The 26,419-nt window shown below is 39.4% G+C and overlaps 1 protein-coding gene across 6 annotated transcripts in view; it reads right to left on the reverse strand.

The window, feature by feature from the left end:
- LOC149179151 (AAR2 protein family) overlaps window positions 1-26,419 on the reverse strand; it is a 477,491-nt gene that overhangs the window by 328,257 nt on the left and 122,815 nt on the right. For all 6 annotated transcript variants that reach the window (XM_089420537.1, XM_089420538.1, XM_089420541.1 and 3 more), the window contains one exon: window positions 4,770-4,899. In XM_089420537.1, coding sequence (XP_089276663.1) covers window positions 4,770-4,899 — 130 coding nt within the window. The remainder of the gene's footprint in view (window positions 1-4,769; window positions 4,900-26,419) is intronic.

Consider the following 26,419-nt stretch of genomic DNA (forward strand, 5'->3'; position numbering starts at 1 on the left):
CATCCAAAAGGGGCACTAATACATCTTCTTCAGCCACCATCAAAGTGATCAAGTTGAAGATTTCATCTTCACTTGTGAAGTAAGTATCTTCCATTCTATAATCAAATTTGGTAAAATGACTTCGTTTTGCAAGGAGATCTATAAGATGTTTAGGTCATCAAAATTCCTTGCATGGAAAAAGGAGGATCGACATAATCCTCGAAGAAAGTGAAGTCATATCAATGAAAAGGTCTCCTCAAAATACATGGGAATGGATTCTTATGAAGGTCCCCTCATATAGCAGTATTGGAGACATCAAAGAGATATATATGATAAGCAAATAGAACCATTCTCTGAAGATGCGATAAAGAAGGTCACACCACTTAGATCTGATCTACACAAATTGAAGGTATCAAACGATAAAAAGTTATCTTCATAAATCTCAATTGCAAGATATGGGATGAAATAATCTTCATACAACTAACTGATGAACAAGGTAACAAATGTCTATGAGGATAAGAAGGTTGTCCCATTCAACAACTTGTGGTTTCTATGCAAGATAGAAGAAGACAGGTTGAGAGCAAAAAATATTCAGACATTTGCCGAAATTAAAGAAGAACGTAGCTAAGATTCAATGCTATGAGGATTACAGGAAAGATTGTCCTAAGCTCAAGTAGGGTAATAACAAGAAAGATAAAGAAGAAGTCCATTTCACCGAAGAAGTGGAAAAAGTTGAAAGAAATAAGTTTAAGTAAGAGGAAAAGCATTAGAAGTAAGAGCTCGTGACATCACCATAGGAAACATGAAAGATGTCTGATAATCAACTATGAAGGATATAACTCTTGAGAACCTCATTGGAAACTTAAGAAAGGAAAGAAGTCATCCAGGACAAGTCTCATCATACATCAAGTCAAAGGAAACATCTGTTGGATAGGGATATGCAAGATCCTCAAGATTCTGTGATGGAATCCTCATCGAAGGATTCACCGATCTAGAGTGGAAGCAAGTGTTTCATCAGGAACTCCAACTTGTGGAATTCATGGGATGATGGTATGATGACATAAGAGATGAAGCAGATCAAGGGGTTGAAGCTCTTTTCAATCAAGGAAGCTGTTGAAAGAAGCCTACATGACCTAAAGATAAATGAGGTATGTATGCTTATATTCGATTTTATAAAGTCATGTTGTATGGTTGCAGGTAACTTGGATCACTGCTCTATCTTGAGAAGCATGATCAAAGGAAAGGAATCTCCTCCTTCGAAAGGATGCCAGAAGGCATGGTTCACACTAGATGAAATCAACATAATATGTCCTCATATGAAGTATGAGGTGGTTGTCTACAATTGAGGAACTCTGATTGGAAGCTCCTGGGAAAGAAACGTGTGAAGAAAGGAAGGAAGAGATTGTGAGATGTGCAACCATGGTAAAGGCAATCAACATCCGGAAGACCAAGAATATTTGACTAGGAAATCTCTCGGAAAGATATGAAGACTCTAATGGAAGTCTGGAAAAGATGGAGACCCTTGACAATGGATATCTTTGGGAGATGTGTCAACATGTTTGCAGGATTTGATACCTACAGGAAGATGTCATGATAAAAGACCATCACAAAGGTAATTTTGATTTAGGTGTTCAATTCCTATTTTTGAACAAATATCTAGATGGGCTTATGTAGGGCTACCGAAGGGAAGAACTATGAATGTCGTCCATGAAGAACCATGTAGATTCTAGAAGGATGCTAGAACCTTCCGGAAAAGAAACCCTAATGGAGGTAGCATAACATGAAGCAATGCCAAATGAAGACTGTGGATCACTTTCCGATGGAAGGAATGATGACATGATTGATGGATGGTCTGTGCCCTATGAAGAAGTCCCAAAAGATGAAGACTCCACAACAAAAAAGAAATTCATGACATCAAAGAAAGGATTTCTTCAAGAAGTTGGTTATCCTATCATCTCCACCTGAGGCGCTGCTGAAGGTCCCTATTTTGAGAAGGAACCTGGAAAGTTTCTTACTTGGAAGAAACTTGGAAATTCCTAAGCCAAGAGGGAGCTTAAGTACATTCCTTGTGTAGGAATGAGTAAATTCCTTTAATGGAATAGATATGTCCTCCCTAATTGAGAGGGAGAGATAGACACATCATTTTGGTCTTCACCTGGGAAGACAGAATGAGAGGATTGGGTAATCATTTGGCATTTGATACTCTTTGAGGATGAGATAGGGCATCCAAGAGAAGAGTAGTCATGGAGGACCGATATTCTTTGAGGGCTGGGGAGTCCAAGATAAGAATAGTCCTCATGGAACACACCCTGAGTACCCGAGTAGGGTATGTTCCGAGAGAGACAATGATGAGAGTGTCTATAAATCATTGGTCTCACCAACATTGAGCTCAAATCTTGTGGAGAGATAGAGTTGTTAGTCAAGGCCTTGCTATGTAACAATGCTGGTTGATATGATGCTAAACAAATGGGTTACCAATCTGATTCTTCTTATGAGAAATTCTTCAAGATTGAGAATGACCAAGTACCATTATGAATACCTCCTTAGTTAAGAGGGAGTGTTGTAAAATGTAACTAGGTTTGGTCTTCATAATGACATTGTAATTGTGATTTTGTAAATGATGAAAAGAAGAAATATGAATTTATAATTATGCTTGCTTCATGGGTTTCATGAGCAAGGTTTTTATTTAGATGGCTCCCATTGAGAGCCTTAGGATTTGTCATTAAAGTCAAAGAGTCAATGTCATGTATAAAGAACCCTTCTTGGGGATATTACAATGTATATGAGTCTATGAAAATGTCTAGAAGCCCTCCAACGACAAGCACTAGTCTTGCTCTTGAAGTCGGCCTCCAAACGAAGTAAAAGATCAAGTCGGCTTACCTATTTAAGAGACACATCCCTTCGTCAAGGTTATGTCAGCTTATTTATATGCATCAACAACTATAAATAGGCGTGAAGGGTCCTCACATTGGCACAGTTCCGAATTCGGATTCCTCTAAGATTTTCAATGGTAGCTACAGTAAACAGTTCGGATATTTTCAGATGGAGAGGACAGTGATGAGTTCGGATTTCTAGCACAGTCACCCAGCAGTTCGGATCTCTGGTTTTGATGGATAGTTTCGGATGTCATTACAGGAATAGGAATTCGGATCCTTCTGAAGACCAAGTACAGTGACAAAGAAGATTGCAGTAAACAAAGAACAGTTAGGTGTCATGGTTATGGAAGAGCTGCAATTCAGTGATTCAGTGGAACTTCAGTTGAAGGTCTTGGTGCCATCTAAAGGAAGGACATCAGTACTAGATCAAGGGAAGAGATCGATGTCATCACAGAAGTAAGATGACAGCAAGGAGGTCTCACAGAAAGAAGATCTCGGTGGTGATGAGTGTCTCAATGCTAAGAAGATCGAAGAGGAAGAGAAGAAGAGAAGACTGTCAAGAGAACCAGTGTCTTGGTCTTGGAGTGGCTAATAGGTCAAGGGTCTTGGTCTTGGTATTCGTCAATTGGAATCTCTATAAAAAGAATTTGTGTGGGTTTTCCTCTCAAAAAGTGAGAGGTTTTGGCCCTGGCTCATAGCCTACATTCTGTGTCTCTTGTCTATTTATGTTCTTGCATTGGTTACTGTTTGATGAAAAAGAACACTAATAATCTAAGAAGAAGAAGATACTAATCTAAAGAACTAAAAAGCATTCACAAGCAGTTATTAATTCAGAGAAATCACCTAATGCTTATGCCCTAGATTTCTCAACACTTTAGGCACTCGATATTAGTGTATTGTCTGATTTTGACCTATTCCACTAATCAACTTTTCTGATTTCCAACTGTTAATATAAACTGAAAAAAGCATATTTCCTTGTTTATCAGATCTATTGACCAGTCAATGTGCAAGTCAAACTCAGATATTTCAACGGCTTCTGGTTTTTCTATGCGATGGATGGAAATGACACACATGTTAATGTTGTAAATCAGGAACACAGAAAATCATGATTTTGAAACAGGATTCAGCAATGCTGAAATAAGCCCAAGCACAGGACAGCAAGAGGATACAGCTACATAATCTCAGTACGCTATGGCAGAGGATTTATCATTACAGATCTATCCCCATTTTCTTCTGATATCATGCTATTAATTTATATACATCATTTCCACTGTACAGAAAAGATGCACTGGCCATTCCTGACTTTGTTATTGATATTGGGTGTACTCTTGAGTCCCATAGAATCATTTTGGTCATTAGTGGACATTAATTAAAAAAAAAAAATCCTTCCTTCTTTATTCCCCATGCCACTTAAGCTTCCCTTCTCTTAAAGGTACAAGGATAGAACAATATTGGAATTCTAGAATCTTGTTACTAATGCACATCTTAAAATTACCATCACTCAAGTTTGCATCATTTTATAAGTAGAAAGCACGCTCAATTTGATCTAAGCTTATAATTCTTTGTATCCGGACTTAAACTCAAGTACATAATGCTCTTGTTCCATAAAATTCAAGCATGCTGCAGCTAAGATAGCTTTCAAAATACACTGCTAACAATGAACGCAATCAAACTCTGTAATTTGCTGGTATTCTACCTCCTATAGAGATGATATTGTACATTCACTGACAAGAAAGATATCTCTGCCAACCTTGAAATGATAAATGGGAAGTGTTCGTTCATTACATCTGAAGTTGCCTTCAAAAGCATTCATTAGACGTCTAGTAAAATATAAATCCTATGGCATCAATTTTGATATTACCTAGTTCCAAACTAGTCAGTGAATAGCCACAGCTAATAATCTTTCAAACATACCTAGCCGTTCAATAACATCCTTAGTAATGTAGCTAGAAATATGTTTCCAGTCCTGATAATGATGAAGATCATATGGCCCAAGATAGCGATCAAACTCAAGATTCTTCACTGCCAAAGCAAAGCGTTCTTCCTGCAACAAACATCTTCTATTAATGACATGCAAGCACAGGGCAAACATGTTTTAGAATTTATGTTCATATCAAAATTCATACTATCTAGAAGAATTACTAATTACATAGAATAACAAAATACTGTAAAACTTGTAATTAGGACATCGCTGTGGTCCTTGAAATCTAGATTTAGCAACACTACTGCCATCTCACTTATGTAAAACAAAGCAAAGTTGCATTAATGGATGTCACTGTGCATTCATGGGGGCTAAATTGTCTTTTGCACTCTAACATCTACTGTTTTGTCTACAAGGTCCAATGATCCATTTGACTCATGTAACGAATAAAATATATAAATAATGTAAAATAATGTAAATAATAATAAGCATAAATAAATATTAGTTAATTAGTAATTAGGCTGAAGTGTCATGTCTAAATGAGACATGAATCTCCATGAAGAGACACTTCCCTGATATATATATAAGCAAGCCTCTCGTTCTCATTGTAAATCATCATCAATCATTCTTATTCTTATTCATTTTAATATATAATATTTGTATCCTCATGGATATCTTGATATTCCAAGTCTTTTGGAGTAATTAATCTACAGAAGGAACTTTGTTCGCTTCATTTGGTATCGGAGCAGTGTGATCCTCCCGCCACTCCACCGCTGCACAGAGCCACACTCTCCAGTCCAGGCCCTTGGCCATCAACCTGTCATCAATTGTGTTGCCGTCATTATTCCAGCATTTCGCTACTAGTTTTGGAGTTTCTCCAATTCACCAGATTTGTTGCCAGGCCTTTGGCCATTTAAAAGATTTAAAAAAATATATAGAAAGGTTTCCTAGAACCTTTAGTAAAAGAGTTGATACATTATTTAAAGTCAAAGGATCACTTGCACGAAGAGATATCATAATCTCTATCAGTCTTGCTGAAGAAAATAATGTAATGAAAGGTTTCCTAGAACCTTTAGTAAAAGAGTTGATACATTATTTAAAGTCAAAGGATCACTCGTGGGAAGAGATATCATAATCTCTATCAGTCTTGCTGAAGAAAATAATTATGTTAGTCATAAATGTGCTAACCAATTGGTGATTCCTGAATCAAATATAATTGAAACAAATTGTTCTGGCATATATGATAAACAATACGACATAAACAATCTACACCTAAGTATTGGAGATTACACTTTTACCTCCCAATTCACTATGAAAACTTTATTTCTTGAGGATAATGATATTGTTTTGGGCTTACCCTGGATGGAAACTCTAGGTTCCTTTATTCTAAATACAAAGAAGAAGTTTTTAACGTTTTCTTACAAGAAAAAGAAAATAACGCTCCAAGATTTTACACTAAAACCAAATTCAGTAACACCAAAAGATATCTCAGATATTTCAAAAGTAATGTCTCAAGAAGGTAAAAAGGTATTACAAAATATGCAAAAAGAAATTGACAAAATCAATGTTGACAAAAATGAAGAAGTTTCTCGATTTAAAAACCATAGCGAAAAATTACTGACGCAAATTAAGAAACTTAAGAAGGATAAGAAGTCATTAGAAAACAAGGTACAACAATTTATCAAGAAGGAAGCATCAAATGTAAGAATTCAAGTTGATGACAAAACAGCAAACACTGATCCATTGAATGTCACAACTCAGGAAGAAGACAAGCAAGTTGAAGAAAAGACGCGCTTGGATGTTGTAGTTCAGATGATAAACACCTCAAGTGAAGGTTTGGTAATGAACTCAACAACATCATCCCCTGAAGTAAATCAAAAAATTTCCACACACCTAATAAGGGAAAGTAAAGTCCCATATCGACATCCGAATCATGAGAGTAGGCAACTCAACCAAGCTACGTATCGGGACCATTCAGACCAGAAACAACAAACTAATGTTCCAAAGAATAATGACCTAACATCAATCCCGTCTTATGCTGACAAGTCGTTACAAAATTCTAGTGATCAGAATATTCCACAGAAAATTAATCTAGGATGGTCTGATCCCTTCTCAGTGCGACAATTTTGTTTGTCACTTAGAAGATCATATCAGCTTGTATTGACAAAGATGTTTGTTCCGAGAGAGAAAGACATTCGAAGCCGAAAAAGAGATCAAGCCTTTTTCAACGACAAGCTTTGAGGACAAAGCTTTTTGAGGAAGAAGGCAATGTAACGAATAAAATACAAAAATAATGTAGAATAATGTAAATAATAATAAGCATAAATAAATATTAGTTAATTAGTAATTAGGCTGAAGAGTCATGTCTAAACGAGACATGGCTCTCCAGGAAGAGACACTTGCCTGATATATAAGCAAGCCTCCCGTTCTCATTGTAAATCATCATCAATAATTCTTATTCTTATTCATTTTAATATATAATATTTGTATCCTCATGGATATCTTGATATTCCAAATCTTTTGGAGTAATTAATCTACAGAAAGAACTTTGTTCGCTTCAACTCATAACTAACCCCAACGTTCCACCTTGTTGAATTTTAATGGCTAGTAAGGGGATTGAATTGGTCCATGAAGCTAGATCTCCAATGCCCTTGAGAATTTGAGGACTTCACCACATGGGCTTAATCTGGCTACTTTTTACAAAAGTTTTGATGTCAAGTTTACCCCTTAATACCAAGTCTTTTGACCCTAGTTCCTCAAAATCTAGCAGGTCTTATAGAGGGGTACTCTACAAGGCAAACTCTAAACCAAGTGACAACAATGAGGTAATGACCCACTGTCACCACAGCCAATACCCCCTGGTCTTTATGAATTTTCACCACTGGGAGGAGTCCCGGTATAAGGTCACCGATGAGAGATATTCTAAGTTTAAAGGTTTAAGGTGACATTATAGGCTTCCAAAGGATGGCTCAACTTGAGTACAAGGCTCAAACAATTATGGAGAAGCAATTTGCATCCCTTAGAGAGGCCATTCCAGGGCACGCTTGGACCTAGGGCTTAAGTGATAGCATGAAAAATGGAATATCCTAAGGTCCAGTTACCAAGGAAAAAGTTTCTAACAATGATTACTATCAATCCAATGGAATATGAAACCTTCAAGAAGGTCCTCAAGTTGAAGCTTGACCAAAACTAGGGTTTCTCCTAGGGCAAGAGAAATTATGGTGAAATGGATGGATTAGCCACTAAGGATGATTTTGTGGCTACCAATCCTACTCTTGATGTTGAATCTTCCAATGCCAAAAAATTCTCTCCTAGACAAATTTGCACCAAGCCTTAGATGAGGTCGCTTATCCCTAAGAGGGTCGAAATTAGAGAAAAGAGGAGAGTGAAATTCAAGTTGTGGATGAAATATAGCTTGATCACCAAAATGACAAGGCAAGTGCCTAACCCTTGGTTGGGGGTCTATGAGTGTTAAAGATTAGCTAAATCTTGCAAAGGAGTAAGGATATTTTGATGCCCTAGCAACAAAACCCTAGTTATTACATTTGTGAGGGAACAAAGGTAATTGGAGAGTTATAACAAGAGTTCACCTAAGAGATTACTATTCACATTTCATACATAAATAATGTATACAATTATGATATCTAGATTCTATACAATTAATCTTCAATATTCAATGGTGCAATAAAAAAACCCTAGATAACCATTACATTACATACATTAGACATTAAATCAAAAATTCTTCAATAATAATGCTCGGCTACAAAATGAAATGCATGTATAATCAATTATCGATCCAAAATAACTTCTCCAAAGACAAGAAAGTAGCTCCAATATGCAAAGTACTCCATAGATCACATCTCTCCAAAGATAAGAGAGGCTAAAATTCTCCTAGGTTGGGCCAAATAGTCCAAAGTGATGATGATACAAATGAAATGATGCTCTACTCTATTTATATGAGGAGGACAAAGCCTAATATTTGTTAGTTTGTGTAGCTCGAACATGTGTTCTAGTCTCAAGTGGTGTCAATGAGGCTAGGACCACAAGTGGACTAATTATCTCCAAGCCCGGTTCATTTTTTCTAAGCGAAGATATCTTAATTAGATTAATAACCAATTTTAAATTTTTTCCTAAGTTTGACTTAGGGAAATTGGTTAATTAATCAGTATTAATCAATGTTCCACCAAGACTCCGGTGCGGGGAGACGCGGGTGCAGGGAGACGCACAGGGGGGACGTGTGGGAGTACCCTCAAATTTTAGGGAAATTTCGGGGGTGCGGGGAGTCGTCAAGGTATATATATATATATATATATATATATATATATATATATATATATATATATATATATATCAAGTTCATATTCATTGTCCACTGTTCAATAATGAAAGCATAAAAATATTAAATAGACAATTGAAATTTGAATCATTGATCCATCCTCATCATTCATTTTGATACATACATCATTCATATGACATACTCAAGTGACAAGTCTCATTATTGAATTAATTATTATTCATACATACCATGAGATTCAAAAAACAAAAATAAAAATCAATAATAAAATATTCAAATACATTGATCGATATCATTCATCATTCAATGGTTCATCATTCTACAACAATGACTCGGCTCACCGTCCCTCAGCTTAGCGTCTCAACGTTCAGGCAAACAGTGGGCTGGAGCAATGCAAGGCGACTGGCTCAGAGTCTTGGCTCAGCAGCGGCGGCAGGGAGGTTGGCTGGGCGTGTTCACTGTTCACGCTTTCAACTGTGCGTGGAAATGGTATTTCAGCGCTGTCTGGAAATGCCTCTGCGTGGAAATGGAAATGACTTTGGATTGAAATGAAATGAGCTTTTAACTTTAAGTTTTGCCTTTCATGACTTTTAGGTTTAGGCTTTTAAGTTTTAGTTATTTAGTTTTAATTTTAATTTTTTTTGTAGACTTTTAAGTTTTAGTTATTTAGTTTTAATTTTATTTAAAAAAAAAATTAATGGTTTTGATTTTTGAATTTTTGATTTTTAATTTTTAATTTTTAAGTCTTATTAGACAAATTTAAAGGGGGACGCCCAGGCGCACCCTTTTTGGGGAGTCTAGACTCCCACACTGAAGGGGGACGCCCAGAAGCACCCTTTTTGGGGAGGCTTGGGGAGTCTAGACTCCCACACTGGGGAAACGCACCCCCTTGCGTCTCCCCGAGACTCCCCAAAAAGGGTGCGTGGGGAAACGCACCCCCAAGAGACTCCCCGTCCCGGGTGCGTGGGGTGCGAGGGGTGCGCGCACCCAACCCTGGGGGTCGCGTCCCCGTGGAACACTGGTATTAATTGAGATAAAGTCGATTTCCCTCTAGTGACTGCTAGAAAAGCAATTTGATGGAGTCAAGATGATGTTAGCCATCAATTGTGATTAGATTGTGATCGTTGATTGCTCAACAAGAGACCATAAGAAGAATTCGATGGGCATCCTTGGAGACACATTTTGATTGAACAGGGGCGCAATGATAGCATGGGACACCAGCAGAGGGTTTCAGTAGTGATTGAGAAGAAGATTTTCCGTAGAGAATTTCTTCACAGTGATTTCCAGTTTCTCAATGATAGAGGGAGATCGAATTGTTCTATAGAGGCCGAATTTCTCCAGGTGTTGTGAATTGATTGAAGGAGGTTCATTTTCCAGAGGGAGGACGAATTTGCTAGAGAGTTTGATTTGCAGGAGGAAAGACGAGTTTGCTAGTGAAGATCGATTTTGCAGTGGTGGTTGAATGATTTCCTCACGAGGTGCGAGTTCCTAGTGGAGGTCGAGTTATTCTTTAGGGCCGCATGTGTGGGTTGATTCAGGGACGTACAGGAGGGTCAAATTGATTCTGAGAGGCTGAGTAGCTTCCAGGAGGTTGAATTAGCTTGCAAAAGTGAAGAAAATAATTTGTCAGTGCTTTGCCAATTTACAGCAAGCAAAAGTAGTAATTTCCAATTACATATTTGTTGAAGAATAATAAAACCCTCATCTACAAAGCTAGTTTCCCCACATTAGGGTTTTTCCAGGGACAATTTGTCCAAAAATCTCAGTGTCTATTTTATGTGTGTTGTTTTCTTAGTTCCTGTGGTTTATTAATTGGTGAAATTTGCAATTGTGTTTTTATTCAGTATTTGTAGTAAATTAATTTGTTGGGACAAATAATCATTTAAAAGATAGGTGAATAATTACCAGATTAACTGCAATAGAATTTTCTCATGGTGACAGAGCATATTTGAGACAAAGAAGAATATTTGAGAAGCTTAACAGAGGGTGCAAGAGAGAAATTTGAGGGTTTATAAAACCCAGTTTGATTTACTTGGAGATCACTTATATTATTCTAAGGGTTTCGGATGGCTTCAATTGGTTTATAGGATCAGGACATATTAGAGGGAGCATCGAACTTTGGCATATGCAAATCCATAATTATGTTGATCTTGGAGGAGAATGGTATCTACTATCAAGGAATATGCGACCAATGTTGTAGTCGTGCCGACTGATGCAAAGCAGCTCCTAGCTTAAAAGAAAGAAGATGCCAAGACAAGGTGAAATATACTCTATGGGGTCAAGGATCACATCACACCTCAAATAGCATAAGAGGATATAGGGAAGAAGATGCGGGATGCAGTCTGTAAACTCTACCAGGATTCTAGTGTAAACATGAAGTTGATCCTGAGGGAGAAACTTCAAACCACGAAACAAAACAAGGGTGAAACTATTGTTTCTTACCTTCCTAGGGTGAAATGTGTCAAGGAAGAATTGCCAGGTGTTGGTGAGAAGATTGAAGATGATGAGCTCATTGGGATAGCCATCAATGGGTTTACCAGGGATTGGGATGTTGTCGTACAAGTCATTATAGGAAGACAGGATCTCCCATCTTGGGAAAGACTTTAGTCAGATTTTACCCAGGAAGAACTTAGGAGGAATCTCATCAATGGCACCAATAACACAAGATAGAAGAGAGGGAGAACAAGAGAATATGGCTCTTGCAGGGAAGAACAAAGTGAAGAAGGAATCCAATAAGGGGTCCAATTCCAAGGGGGGAAGAAGGACCTTTCAAAGGTCAAGTGTTACAGTTGTCACGAGTTTGGCCACTATGTCAGCGATTGCCCCGCAGTGGAAGAAAGGCGAGAAGAAGGGCAAGAAGCAACCAACAACTTCAGCGAATGCAAATGAGCTTTCTAGTCAGAGGGAATAGGAGTTCGCACTCATAGCTTGCTTGACTAACTCAACCTCACAGGGTGTTTGGTATATAGACACTGGGGTGTCATTGCATATGACAAGAGTTAGAGAGTATTTCTCCAGTTACAAGGAGGTGGACATCAAATTCCAAACTAAGATGGGGAACAAGTCCAAGTGCAATCCAATTGGGATGGGGACTGTTCTATTTCAGAAGGAGGAGGACAACAGATTCCAAACTGAGATGGGGAACAAGTCCAAGTGCAATCCAGTTGGGATGGGGACTGTTCTATTTCAAAGGGAGTCCGCAAAGTTGATTCCCATCCATGATGTTTTGCATGTGCCAAGAATGGGAAAACCTTATTTCCATATCTATTTTACAAGAAAAGGGGTACAATGTACTCTTTAGAGGATAGAAGGTGTGGATTAAGCGTCAGAAGTGGAAGTCACCCATAGGGATTGGACTCAGAAGCGGTAGAATTTACAGGTTGCAGATGGATAATCCAAAGGCGCTAGTGAGCAATAGTGAACCGAGACATTAGGGAGAGCTTTAGCATATGAGGAGGGGCCATATCCATCACGAGGCACTTAAGTTGCTCCAAGAGATGGTGACAGGTGCTCCAGAGGTGAGCACGGAGCAAGATGATACGTGCAAGGGATGTGTAATGGGGAAGTTTACTAAGGCAAATTTTTCGAGGAATGACACCAGATCCAAAAGTGTTCTTGATTTAGTTCATTCTGATATATGTGGTCCGATGTCAACTTGGTCTCTCAAAGCATACAAATATTTTGTTACCTTTATTGATGATTTCTCCAGGAAGACCTAGATATACTTATTGAAGACCAAGGATGGAATCTCCAGTCGCTTCCAAGAGTTCAAAGCTCTTGTGGAGAATACGACAAACAAGAAGGTGAAGGTTCTTCAGTCAAATAATGGAGGTGAGTACTCAGGGAAAGTGTTCCAAGAGTTCTGTACCAGGAAGGGGATCAAGAGAGAATGGATGGTTCCATACAACCCGCAGCAGAATGGGGTTGCTGAGAGAAAGAATCGTTCAATATCAAAGGCAGCTAGGGCCATGTTGTATGGTCAGGATATGCCACGATACTTATGGCCAAAGGCATGCAATACTGCAGTATATATTCAGAACAGGTTTCCACATAAGGCGTTGGGAAAGATGACACTAGAGAAAGCGTTTACTCGAAAGAAGCCAAATGTCAATCACTTCGAGCTATTTGGCAGCATAACTTATTGTCACATTCCAGGGGAGACACATTCCAAGTTGGATCAAACTGCAAAGAGGGTACTTTGTTTGGTACAATGAGGCCTCAAAGGCATACGAGATATTTATTCTAGGGGCCAGGAGGATTATAATCAGGAGAGATGTCCAATCATGGAGGACAACACATATCGGAGGTCCAGAGACTTGCCATCAGCAATTGATTAGAATGAGTAGCTAGCAGAAGTTCCAAGGGTAGAACATCAGGTTCAAGGACAGGAGTACAGTTACTCATACGAGCACAGGCTCAGGTACAAGTGTTCCTAAGAGTTCACAGAGTATGAAGCAACAGATACGAGAGATGCATCAAGAGGACGTGGAAGTCCAAATTCTACAATTTATAGTTGGCAGGAGGAACCAAGAGGTTCAATAGACACTTAGGGATGCTCAGGAGTTTGTGGGGACTCCTAGGACGGGCAGGAGAGAGCAAAGACAACCAGACAGGTACACTGGCTACATGGCATTAGCGAGTTAGATCGTGGATAGTGATCCTTTCAGCTATCAAGAGGTCGCACGGCAACAAGTGTGGTGGGATGCCATGGTTGAGGAGTACAACTCGATCATGCAAAATGATGTGGAGGTTGTGCCTAGACCGACAGACAGGGCAACAGTTGGATCATGCTAGATCTTTAAAATCAAGCACGGTGCAGAAGGTAGCATTGAGAAATACAAGGGGAGGTTTGTGGCCAAGGGAATCTCTCAAAAGGAGGGAACAGATTACGAGGAGACATTTGCTCCTGTGGCCAGGTATACTTCTATCAGAGCTATGATGTCACTAGCAACATAGATGGGATGGAAGATCCATCAAATTGATGTCGAGACGGTGTTCCTCAATGGTGAATTAAAAGAGGAAGTGTAAATTGAACAACCAGAAGGCTTTGTAGCACATAGCAATAAGACCCACATGTGCAGATTGAAGAGAGCTTTGTACAGGCTCCCGTGGCATCGTATCAGCACATAGACAAATACTTGCAGGGGATGGGCTTCGAGAAGAGTGAGGCAGATGCAAACCTCTACTATTTGATGGTTGGGGGTGAGGTATTCATTCTTGTCTCATATGTGGACAACTTGATCTTGACAGGTCCATTGGGGCTCATAGAGGAATGCAAGAGAGAACTTGAAGCAGAGTTTGAGATGAAAGACTTTGGCTTATGTACTACTTTCTAGGCATGGAGATGTGGCAAAAAGATGGAGAGATATTCCTTGGACAACAGAAATACCGCATCGAGACCTTGAGGAGATTCGGGATGGAAGATTGCAGAGCCATGTCTACATCCATGATAACCAATTAGAGGAAGGTAGACACATCCAAGGAAAAGGATGTGCACCCCACGTTCTATTGATTGGCTCTCTTATGTATTTTGTCAACACCATGCTAGATATATCCTTTGCGGTAAAAGCTCTGAGTCAATTCATGGTTGAACCGAAGAGGGTGCACTGGATAGCAATGAAGCATGTGCTACGTTATTTGCAAGATACAATCGAGGTGATGGTATCAGATTGATAGGCTATATCGATGCAAACTGGGCAAGTAGTATAGTGGACAGGAAAAACACTTCAGGGTGTTGTTTCAGCATGGGATCAAGAGTTGCCTCTTGGTACAACATGAAGCAAAAGTCTGTGGCACTGAGTTATGCGGAAACAAAATATATAGCAACTACCATGGCGACAATTTGGCTTCGGAAGCTATTAGTAGCCTTGTTTGGTCAAAAGATGGAGACAATAGTGACACATTGCGACAATAAGAGTTGTATCAGACTATCTAAGAATCGGTGTTTCATGACAGGTCTAAGCATATAGACATCAGATATAATTTTGTCAAGGATTGTGTACAATGTGAGATAGTTCAGTTGTATATTCATATAGATTAGCAAGTAGCAGACATCCTGGTGAAAGCCTTGGGGAAGGCAAGATTCATCTCCTTTAGAGAGCTGCTGGGTGTTGTGCAGAACACCTTCCTCACTAAGAGGGGGTGTTAGTTTGTGTATCTCGGATAGGTGTTCTAGTCTCAGGTGGTGTCAATGAGGCTAGGAACACAAGTGGAATAATTATCTACAAGCCCAGATTATTTTCTCTAAGTGAAAATTTCTTAATTAGATTCTTAACAAATTTTAATTATTTTCCTAAGTCTAACTTAGGGAAATGGGTTAATTAATCAGTATTAATTGAGACAAGTTGATTTCTCTCTAGTGACTTCTAGAAAAGTGATTTCATGGAGTCAAGATTATCTTAGCCATCAATTGTGATTAGATCGTGGTCATTGATTGTTCAACAAGAGATTATAAGAAGTCGATGGGCATCCTTAGAGACACGATTTGATTGAACAAGAGCATAGTGATAATGCGGGAACCCAACAGAGGGTTTTAAAAACGATTGAGAAGAAGAATTGCGAGAGAAAATTTCTTCACAGTGATTTCCAGTTTCTCAGTGATGGAGGGAGATCGAATTTTTCTATAGAGGCCAATTTTTCCCAAGTGGTGCAATTTGTTTGAAGGAGGCCAATTTGCAAGAGGGAGGATGAATTTTCCATAGAGGTCGATTTGCACGAGGAAAGATAAGTTTTCCAATGAAGATCGATTTTCCAGTGAAGTCGAATTGTTTCCTCAGGAGGTGTGAGTTCCCAGTGGGGACCAAGTTATTCTTCATGGCAAATTGATTTTGAGAGGTCGAGTAGCTTCTAGAGGGTCAAATTAGCTTGCAAAAGTGAAGAAAATAATTTGTCAATGCTTTCCCTGTTTACGGCAAATACTTGTAATAATTTTCAATTACAAATTTGCTAAAGAATAATAAAACCCTCATCTGCAAGATCGGTTTCCCCACAATGGGGTTTTTCCAAGGACAATTTGTCAAAAAATCTCTATGTCTATTTTATGTGTGTTGTTTTCTCAATTCCTGTGGTTTATTAATTGGTGGAATTTGCAGTTGTGTTTTATTCAGTATTTGTAGTAAATTAATTTGCTGGGAAAAATAATCATTTAAAAGGTAGGTGAATAATTACCAAATTAATTGCAAGAAAATTTTAACAATATTAGCCTAAAAGCCCCTAAAAACAAGTTTGATCGCTAAAAATGCTTAGTTACAAGACAACCCACTAGTTCTCATCATAGATTTTCAAACAAGCCCACGTGAGTGAGCCACTAGGCTCCAGGGCTAATGTCATGCATAAAATGGCCTCCAAATGCCATGTCCAAGTGCTGGGAAATGCCAAATATGATGTAGAAGCATGTGTAAATCATGACTTAAGGGTTGGCCCTCAAATCCACTTCAATGGCTCCCTATGGTCCCAAAATCCAACTAGGTCACCACAAAGTGGTCTCTATGGGTCCTCAGCTGTCAAAAGTATCCATCTTTACTCCAATGATGAGGGCTTTCCCGATGCTACTAGCCCTCCCAGGTCTCTGAAGGTGAGACCATCCTCATCTGGGCCCTAAATCAGCTACTATCCCTCATAAGATGCTAAGGTTGACCTAGGGGCATGCTGGGTCCAAGTGTGTCATCTTGAAGAATCACCAAATCCAGTGCAAAGAGACACAACGTCCTGAGTGCAAGGAGTGCTTTGGTACATGTGCGATATGTTGGTGCAGTTGGGAGGCCCAAGAGTCTCAACGCTTCACTTGATAGTGCCAATATGCCTTTCTAATGGCTTGGGTACCTATGGGTAAGGTTCCCAAGACATGGATTGCTAAACCACCTAACAATCACAATACAAATTCTAATGAAAGCAACCAGTCATTAGAGACAAAAATCATTATTTCATCTAAGTGAACCAAGCTTGAATGTCATGGGCTATTTAAATTCATACAAAGATCCCTTTCAAATATTAAGGCCTTGAACTCGCAATGGTGTTTTCTCCCTAGGTAGAAGTGGCTAAAGGACAACCCTATTAGGTGTTTCCAACACCTTAGGGGAAGTAACATTTCCTAAGGCCACCCTTCAATTGATAGGTGTTAGTGAATAATAATGAAGGCACAGAGGGGAGAAGGCTTCATGGCTAAGTGCCATTGGTTAAAGGGGCCAGCTAATGGGGATCCACATCCCGAGTGTACAGATGTGAGGAAGGAGCAATCGTGGATGCATGAGTTACAAACATGGCCTTTGTTTTTCCACCCCTCTTGTGTGTCTTTCAATTTTTTTTTATTTTTCTTTGTATTACTGCTCATAGCTCAAAGGTTAGAGCTTGCTTTGAATGATGTGACAGTTTTATTTGTTGAAATGTAGTTGTCATTGATGTCAACCCAAGCAGCACCAGAAGATGCCCCACTTTTGTTGACCAAAATGACATGGCAATTCATGGTTTTTCGAGTTCGGGTCATCTTTGTTGGATTCTCCTCGTCGTGCTGATTCCGGTGGTATGTGGCATGCCACGATATCCTTCACAGTTTGTGGGTTATGCTTGTTTGAAGATGAAGGATATAATTTGTGGGTAAAACCCCCAAAGGATGGTGATATGGCACCCTATCATTGGCTAGCTCATTATAGTCATGAAAATAGGAATTTTATCAAATGTCTATGGTTAAAATACTTCATGGAGGATCTGAAAGATTAATTTCTGAATTTATAAGCCATGAAGGGTTTTTGTTTCAAGTAAAAATATTAAAACTTGATACCCAAGGGCAGACGGCCTCATTTCTTGGGCTTCAAGCTTTTTAAAATTCAAATTTTAGATTGTGATTCTCCCTCGAAAATTGCAAATCAGTTGGTTCTTATTAGCCCCTTCAAAATCTATAAAAAGGGTTTAAATCTCTCCTCCAAAGGCATGAACTCAATGAATATCTTTTGATTGATCAAGCTCTGCAATTATACTCGGCCCTGTGGAAAAAAGGCATATCAGACAAGAGGCTTGGGTTTTGGTTTTTAATTTTGTGTGAGAGATTTGTTGGGTTTCATTTGGCATCTTCCTTTGCAGGTTTCGAACCTCTCAAGGACATTAAATTATGAGATAAGGTTCTATTGCTACAACTCATGGAACAGACCAGCGAAAATATTATATGATAAGATACAGGACTGCTATGCCTTGACTTTGAAGAAGTCCCAAGTCTGTAAACTCCTTTCTGAAGAAATGTTCGATTGAGTAATCCTGGAAGTATTGTATATCATCTACGGTCATGAAATATTAAAATAGCTGGCATACTTCTTATGGATCATGGTCTCCTACAGCTGAAAGCACATTGAGTTGTGATTATCTTAAGCCCCTCTAGCCCTGAGTATTGCCTTGATCTCAGAAGCATGAAGACTTCGGCCTATCACAGTGATAAATCTCTGCACCTTCTCCTATAGCCAAGTGAAGTATAAGCCTCGACCCTCTTAGGGCTAGTCATCTTGACTTTTGAGCAAGATCGATTATCATTTCTGAGGTCTTGCTATGATTAAAGTCTCGAAGTTCCCTGCGGTCTTATTGTAAATTTGAAATTACATGGATTCAGTTTGATGTCATTTCTGCCTGGAGAGGATTATCCTTATTCTATAACAGTGACAGTACATTTGATGAAGCATTGAAGCAGTGATCCCTAAGGTCTACTTTGTACGGCTCTGTATTCTTGGGATTACTTTTATCATTGCATATCTGAGGTCAGTTCAAAATGCAGTCTTCATTCTTCTGAAGATTTGTCTCAAGGACAAACACCACTGCAATTTGACTTGATATTTATGGTTGGCACCACAATAAGCGAATGGCTAAGGGTCTAATCAAGCCGACCTCTGTGCAGTATAAGGAAGCAACATGGTAGATAAACATTTCAATGAGTTGCAAATCTAAAGCTTTACTCAAGTGACCTAACACGGTGCACAATGATATATCTGAGTTGTTAATTTTGTAAGGAGATTCGTATCAAGTGCCCTTGACCAGTGTTGATAATATCGATATCGGGAAAATATCAGCGAGGGTCCAGAAAATATCTTATCGGCAATATCGGCAAAATATCGGCAAATATCGACAAGCATAAAAAATGCATAATATATTCATTTTTTTCAGATTTTTAAACAGATAAAGCAATAACAACATGAAATAAACACATTGGCACATAAATATGAAGAAAACACTGATATATATGATGTCAAATAAAAATGATACATCAAAGGCGATACCAAATCTTGCTGATCCCTGATAATTGTCTATTCAAGGACTCAAATGTGGAGAACCAATACAAAATAACATCACATATATAAAAGTATCTCATCAACATGAGTTATATATAGCATAACAAATAAAACTAGCAGCTATCTATCTGAAATCACTGCCCTCTCCCCCTTTTACAGGAAAACATGATGGGCTGTTTGCCAGGCCTGCCCCTAGTAGTAGAAGGCCCTGACCCTGCCTCTGCACCTAATGTCAAATAATGAGTGCTAGGTATGGTGCTATGCTCTCCTATATCTATAGCAGATGGTGTTGATTCTGATGCTCCCGCATGTCCTCCTCCTCCTCTGAGTGTTGTTGCTCCTCCGACTCCGAGTCCTCCTCTTGCTGCCCCTGTTCTAATGGATCATCTGCCACTGGCTCTAACCATGAAGGTGACTCCTCCAAGATGGGCTCCTCAGACTCCACCCTCCACGGAGACAATATATCAATATTGTCTAAGGAAATGGCATCTAGATCCATTGGTGATTCTATTTGCCTCACTCGAAGTCGGATGTTGTAATGCACATACACCAAATTGTTGAGGCGTGCGAACTCCAACCCTTAAGAGTGTCAAAAAAAGTAATGAGTCTTGACTCTTGACTCTTGACACTTGAAGGTCATAAATTAAAAATTACAATAAGTGTAATTGCTCAACTGAAGGCTTGAGCTCAAAGTTATACCTGTTGCGCTTTTTTGCGTGTATTTTCTCAAATACACTCCAATTGCGCTCACACCCTGAAGAGCTACATGTTTGACTCAAGATTCGTATGGCCAATTTCTGCAAATTTGGTGCCCTTGCACCATAGCTTCGCCACCAAATATCTACAACAAAATAATGAAATAAAAATTTCAAAAACTTAAAACACAATTAAACTTTCAAATAAAAGTTACATAATTGAATTTAAAAAAAAATAGAATTATAATTAAGGAAATTCTAAATTGAAAATTCTAATTTGTAATGAGTGATGACTTGTCACTTACGTGGCATGAAGAGGGTCCTTTCCCTAATAGCATCATCAAAGCCAAATAGGCCAACACAATCCCGAGAAGACTGTATCTCGTGATTGATTTTGCTACGAAGCTCAGGATCAGGTACCATCCTCTGAATACAAGAATGGAGCCCTTCCATCACCTCGCCATCAAAATCAAAGCTGAATTTGTATGAAAATGCGGGGTTGAGGAAGAGTGTTGCTGCATGAATGGGTCGATGAAGCATCCCTGTCCACCGACTATCAATCACATCCCATAACATCATCTGCCTATCAAGGCCAACAGAACCCTTGTCTGCATAATAAGGACGAATGGCCTCCTTGGCCCTATCCATGCCCTCATACAAATAAGCCATTGCAGGCTTCTCCCCATCCACCAATTTAAGAACCTTTACTATAGGTTCACTAACTGCACATGCTTCTTCTACTCCATGCCAAAATGTCTCTAAGTACACCATTTTTGCAATAGCTTTCCCGTCTTGTCTCCTGTTGTATCTACAATTACGCCAATCATCAGACACAAACATTTGCTTCAATTCGAACTGACATCGAAGCAAAGACTGAAGAGTAATAAAGTTTGTGGCAAAACGTGTGATGGCAGGACGCCGCAACTCCTTGTTTCTAGTGAACCTCCTCATGAGGCTAAGAACAAAAGCATGGTTATAAATAAACTTGGGGATGCTCCTAGCCATATCAACCGCCTCCTTAATGAAGGAGAGTTTCCCCATATCCTCAAGCAACAAATCGAGACAATGCGCTGCACACAGAGTCCAGAACAATGTGGGATGCCTCTCCATAAGCATCTTGCTGGCAGACACATAATTAGCTGCATTGTCTGTTATGACTTGCACCACATTCTGCACACCAATCTCCCGAATGAACCCATCTAACAACTCACATATCGTTGCTGCATCTTTGATATGTTATGATGCATCCAACGATTTAATAAACATGGTACCTTTAGGACAATGTACCAAGAAATTTAAAAGGGTCCCACCCTTCCTATCTATCCAACCATCAGACATCACTGTGCATCCAGTAACTTCCCATGTCTTTTTCAACTCCGTCAATCTAGAGTTGAGGTCCTGCTTTTCTGCTTGAAGAATTGGCCCCCGCAACTCCTCATATGTGGCACTTTTGTACCCTGGGCCCACAACAGCAATAGCATCACACATTGGCTGCCAAAATGGATTGGTTTTGGTGATGCTGAGAGGTAAGTCGCTCCAGAAAATACACCTCCCCATGACTCTATCTGCTTCTTGCTTCTCCTTTTTTTAACAAGCGATTTTATGCCAGGTTGTGCTCCAGGTCTTGTTCGTGGAACAAAAAATGATGACCTCACAGTCGCACTAGCAGTAGCAGGTGATGATGTGCCAGCTGTGGAGCCCCTCCCACTACCCTCAACATCAAAATCAGGAGAAGATATCCCGAAAGATCTACCTGCACGTTCAGCGTTGTTTCTTTCTGCCTCTTCCTTCTTTCTGTCTTTTTCATCAATTGCCTCAAGAGCTTTTTGTATAAGCTCCAGACTAGAAATTGTACAAATCCCAACATCATGTCCACTGAGTCTAGCAAGATGGTATTTCAGTCGTGTAACCCCACCTGTCATCTTGGTCCCACACAATTTGCATGTAAGATATGCATGATTTGTCCCACCATCAGGGTTCCCATACTCCCAAAATGGGTCCAAGGCTTTTGGCATATTTGTATTTTGTAGTGGGCTAACTCAAACCTAGGGCACCAAAAAAAAATTGGAATTAGTAACTTAATAAGTAATACTAATAACCAAATCATTTTACAAAACAGTTTCTTTGCTACATTATTTGCAATTTTGCAATGTGAATTGAAAATTGAAAATTCATAAATTCATTTGAAATTTCATAAATTCATACATAGAATTTACTCTTAGAAATAGGCAAACGGTAAACCTACCTCACTGTTCACAACTTCACATTGCACAATAAGAAACTAATTTCTAAGGTGAAGAAATTTTATAGAGGTGAACCCCTAATATATAATAAAATTAATAAATAGCCTCTGCAACTATGAACTCAAAAAAAATGGAGTTTGCTCTCCAAATATGGAGAAAACTTGAAAACTTAAAAACTTAAAACCCTTGAATTTGCTCATGGGCATGAAAATCTTTTCAAATGGAAAAAAAATCAAGCAAAATGATTGTAGGCATATAGGCAAGCAAGAGAAATCCTAAAACTAACAAAAAATTCATTAAAATAGGGGTTTATTTGAACATACCTGTTAATGGAAGAAATGAAATTGTTTCACTGTTCTTGAAGCTTAGATCAATGAAATCTTCGTTGTTGGTGGCGATAATAGCTATGGAACACTCAAACCCTCCTTGGCAGCAAGCACATAGCTCTCTCCTTCCTTCTCCAACAATCAGAAATGAAAATGATTCATAAAAAACCAAAATCCGAATTTTATAACCCACGTGGCAATTTTCTACTGTCTCCCGGCGATAAATTAGGTCGTTGCGCGATATTTTGCCGAAATATCGGCGATATTTCGGAAATCGCGCTATTTTCGAGAGCCGAAAATATTGCGATATTTTCTAGGCAATATTTCGGCTCGTAGAAAATATCGCGATATTTACGAATATCGCCGATATTTCGGCGATATTATCAACACTGCCCTTGACAACTTCAACAAGAGGTACATTGTATATATTTGCAATCAGTTAGCAAATCTAAATAGTAGTCAGAGTTCCAGTATAGTACTGTAGTCCAGTAGCAAAGAAAGACAAGGTACAATATGATCTACAATCGCAGATAGTATTGCATGAAGTCTGGTCATTGATGACATTAACAGGGCTTCAATTCCATAACAGCTAGGGTTTCTACTTTGCAGACTTCTAAATGGGTTAGCATTAGCAGTTTCATATGGCACCTGCTTCATCATTAGTACTTGCAGTAAGGATAGAGCATCAGCAATTAGACTTCATCAACACATTAACTGCAGTAAGGGTTATTGGCATTAACTGTATCATTGCTACATCAAAAGGTACTTTTGTTCAGTACTTTACTGAAAGAGTCACTTGGTTTTTAGTTCCTGTCATGGTTTTTTCATTGGGATAAGGGTGTCAACATCTGAATATTATAGGCAAAAAGGATTTTGTTGAAGATTTTTGTAATTGGGCCATTATACCTAGTATGGGAGCCCACATTAATTTGCAGATGTATATTCATTGTAAGTGGGTCATTATCTCTGGTACGAGAGCCCACAGTAGTGTGTCAAATTCATTATCATTTTCATGTGAAAATTCTATCACTGCAGCAACTGATTTACTTTTCCTACTTATTCCACAATAAGTTATTCATGAAATTACTTCAATAAACATTAAAATAAATATTGCTGCAGATATCACACCGTAATACAGAAACAAACATATGCACAAGAATCAACACATTGACACAGTTATTTTGGACAACAGTCCCGGAAAAACCCAATGCGGGAAAACCGGTGCAGCAAGGGAGGTTTTTATTATTCAGTAATTCTTCAGTACAACAGGGTGCCAAACTGGCTTACCCACAAAGAGAAATAATTCTCCAGCACTTCTCCCAATCCCAGACTCAGCCCGGCTGACCTCTGCATGACTCTCCAACCCTCTGCCATCAGCCATGGGCCTCTCTGCGTCACCCACGCAGGCCAACTAATGACTGCGCAGTCTTCTGCTGCCTCTGCGTCTGCCTGAAAAGCCCTGCATCTGCCTCTCCTGCCTCAACGCTGATCTTCAGTGGCTGATCCCGCCTCTCTGCTCCGTATTTGTTGCCTCCTGAATGCTCACCAAACCACTAGTTCAATTTCTCAGCTAACCCCGCTCCAGAAATTGAACTGACTGACTCCCTCAATGTGTTCTCCAAGTGACGCTCAAGCCTCCTCTTATACTTTTCTCGTTGACACATCAACGGCCGAGATTAAGTCCCTAATCAATGGCTAAGATTAGATTTGGCTTGATCCATGACTTTTGGACCATTCTGACACAGTTTTATATTATTAATTCACATTAATATTTTATTTTCTCTAAGTTTAGACATAGGGACTCCATTAAAAATATTAATTATTTTAATATCTCCCAAACTGTTTAGAGTCTACCCAAACCATTTATGGGTATTGGAGATCTCATGTGCTTTAGCCTTTCCACCAATTTTTGTGTCTAGAGCACATCCGATACACCCCAAATCAACACTCCCTCTTAGTGAGGACTGTGCTCTAGTAATACTCCTCGCTAAGTATCACCCTGATCATCCAACATCGGTCCCTATGCTAATGCTAGGCCTGCTGCCCAACATCCTTTGCATTGTTGCATCCTGTACTGCTACCCATGGCCCTGCCACTGCCACTGCTACATCCGTACTGCAACTCCCTCTACATCCTTGTTGCTATTACTCCCATTTCTGCTACTGAAACGGGTTTTTTACCATCCCCATCTTTTCCCTGAAGTAGTCAAACTTTGTCCTTCCAAGGGTCTTGGTGAGGATGTCTACCACCTGTTCTCCTATAGAAGTGTAGCTCAACTATACAGCTCATCGTTGGACACAGTCCCTGACAAAGTGACACCAGATATCAATATGCTTCGACCTGTCATGAAACATTGGATTCTCAAAGAGCTTGATGCAACTCTAATTATTGCACATGATCCTGGTCGCCTCCATATTCCTTCTTAATAGGTTCACAAGCAATTTTCTAAGCCATATGGCCTCACACAAAGTTGTGCTCACTGCCATATATTCTGCCTCAGATGAGCTCAGAGCCACAGGCTTTTGTTTCCTACTACACCAGGAGGTCATTCCCGATCCAATGTTGAAACAGTACCCGGAGGTACTTTTCCAATCCACTGAACTTCCTACCCAATCTACATCAAGAAATCCACTCAATCTGATATCCTTACTCCTGGTGTACAAGATTCCATAAGTGACTGTTCCCTGTAAGTACTTGAGAACACGTTTGGCTGCTACCCAGTGTGCCCTCTTCAGTTCCACCATGAACTGACTGAGGGAGTTGACAGCGTAGCAAATGTCTGGCCTGGTATTGACCAAATACATCAGGGACCCTATGAGCTGCCTGTATAGGGTGGGATCGACATCCTTGTCTTCTGATGCATCAATCTTCTTCCAGTTGGTGATCATTGGCGTAGCCATAGGTCTACAATCTTCCATCCCGAATCTTTTTAGGATTTCTGTAGCATACCTCCCTTACCCAAGGAAGATTTCTCCCTTCTGCTGCCAAACTTCCAACCCTAGGAAGTAGTGCATTCGTCCCAAATCCTTCATATCAAATTCTGTGGCTAGATTCTTCTTGCGGTGCCCAATGAGTCTGAATGATTCTGTCAGAAAGAGATCATCCACATACAATACTAAGATTAGTGGCTCGTTCTCTACAACCAAATAGTAGAGATTCAGATCCGCGTCACTCTTGACAAACCCCATCTTCTGCAAGTAGCCATCTATTCGACCATACCATGCTCTCAGTGCCTGTTTCAGCCCATACAAGGCTTTCTTCAATCTACATACATGAGACTTCTTCTCATGAGTTTCAAAGCCCTCTAGTTGTTCAATGTACACCTCCTCTTCTATTACCCCATTTAGAAATGTCGTTTTGACATCCATCTGATGGATCTCCCATCCCATTTGGGTTGCAAGAGATATCACAATTATAATAGATGTATACCTGGCTACCGAGCCGAAGGTCTCCTCATAGTCAATCCCTTCCTTTTGAGCATACCCCTTAGCCACAAACCTGACCTTCTATTTCTCAATACTATCGTCTGCAGCATATTTGATCTTGTAGATCCATCTTTGTTAATTTTTGGTATGTTCTATGCTTAGAGCAATTTATTTCAATTTTCACAGTTTGCTCCACATCTTTTCTAGATTAGCAATCACATCAGCATTAAAGTAAACTGCAGATAGAACATAAACATAAATCGCAGAAGACAAGAGGACACAAGATGTGGCGCTAGCCAGGGACAAACCCCAATGTGGGGAAACCCTTGATCAATTCTTCTTATATGTTCTTCAATAGTTCAGTAGAGAGAGAGAGATAGTACGTTTACAACCGA

The sequence above is a fragment of the Pinus tabuliformis genome, chromosome 4_1, assembly GCF_031772625.1.
Source record: "Pinus tabuliformis cultivar Carrire ecotype Pingquan chromosome 4_1, CPIR1, whole genome shotgun sequence".
NCBI lineage: Eukaryota > Viridiplantae > Streptophyta > Pinopsida > Pinales > Pinaceae > Pinus > Pinus tabuliformis.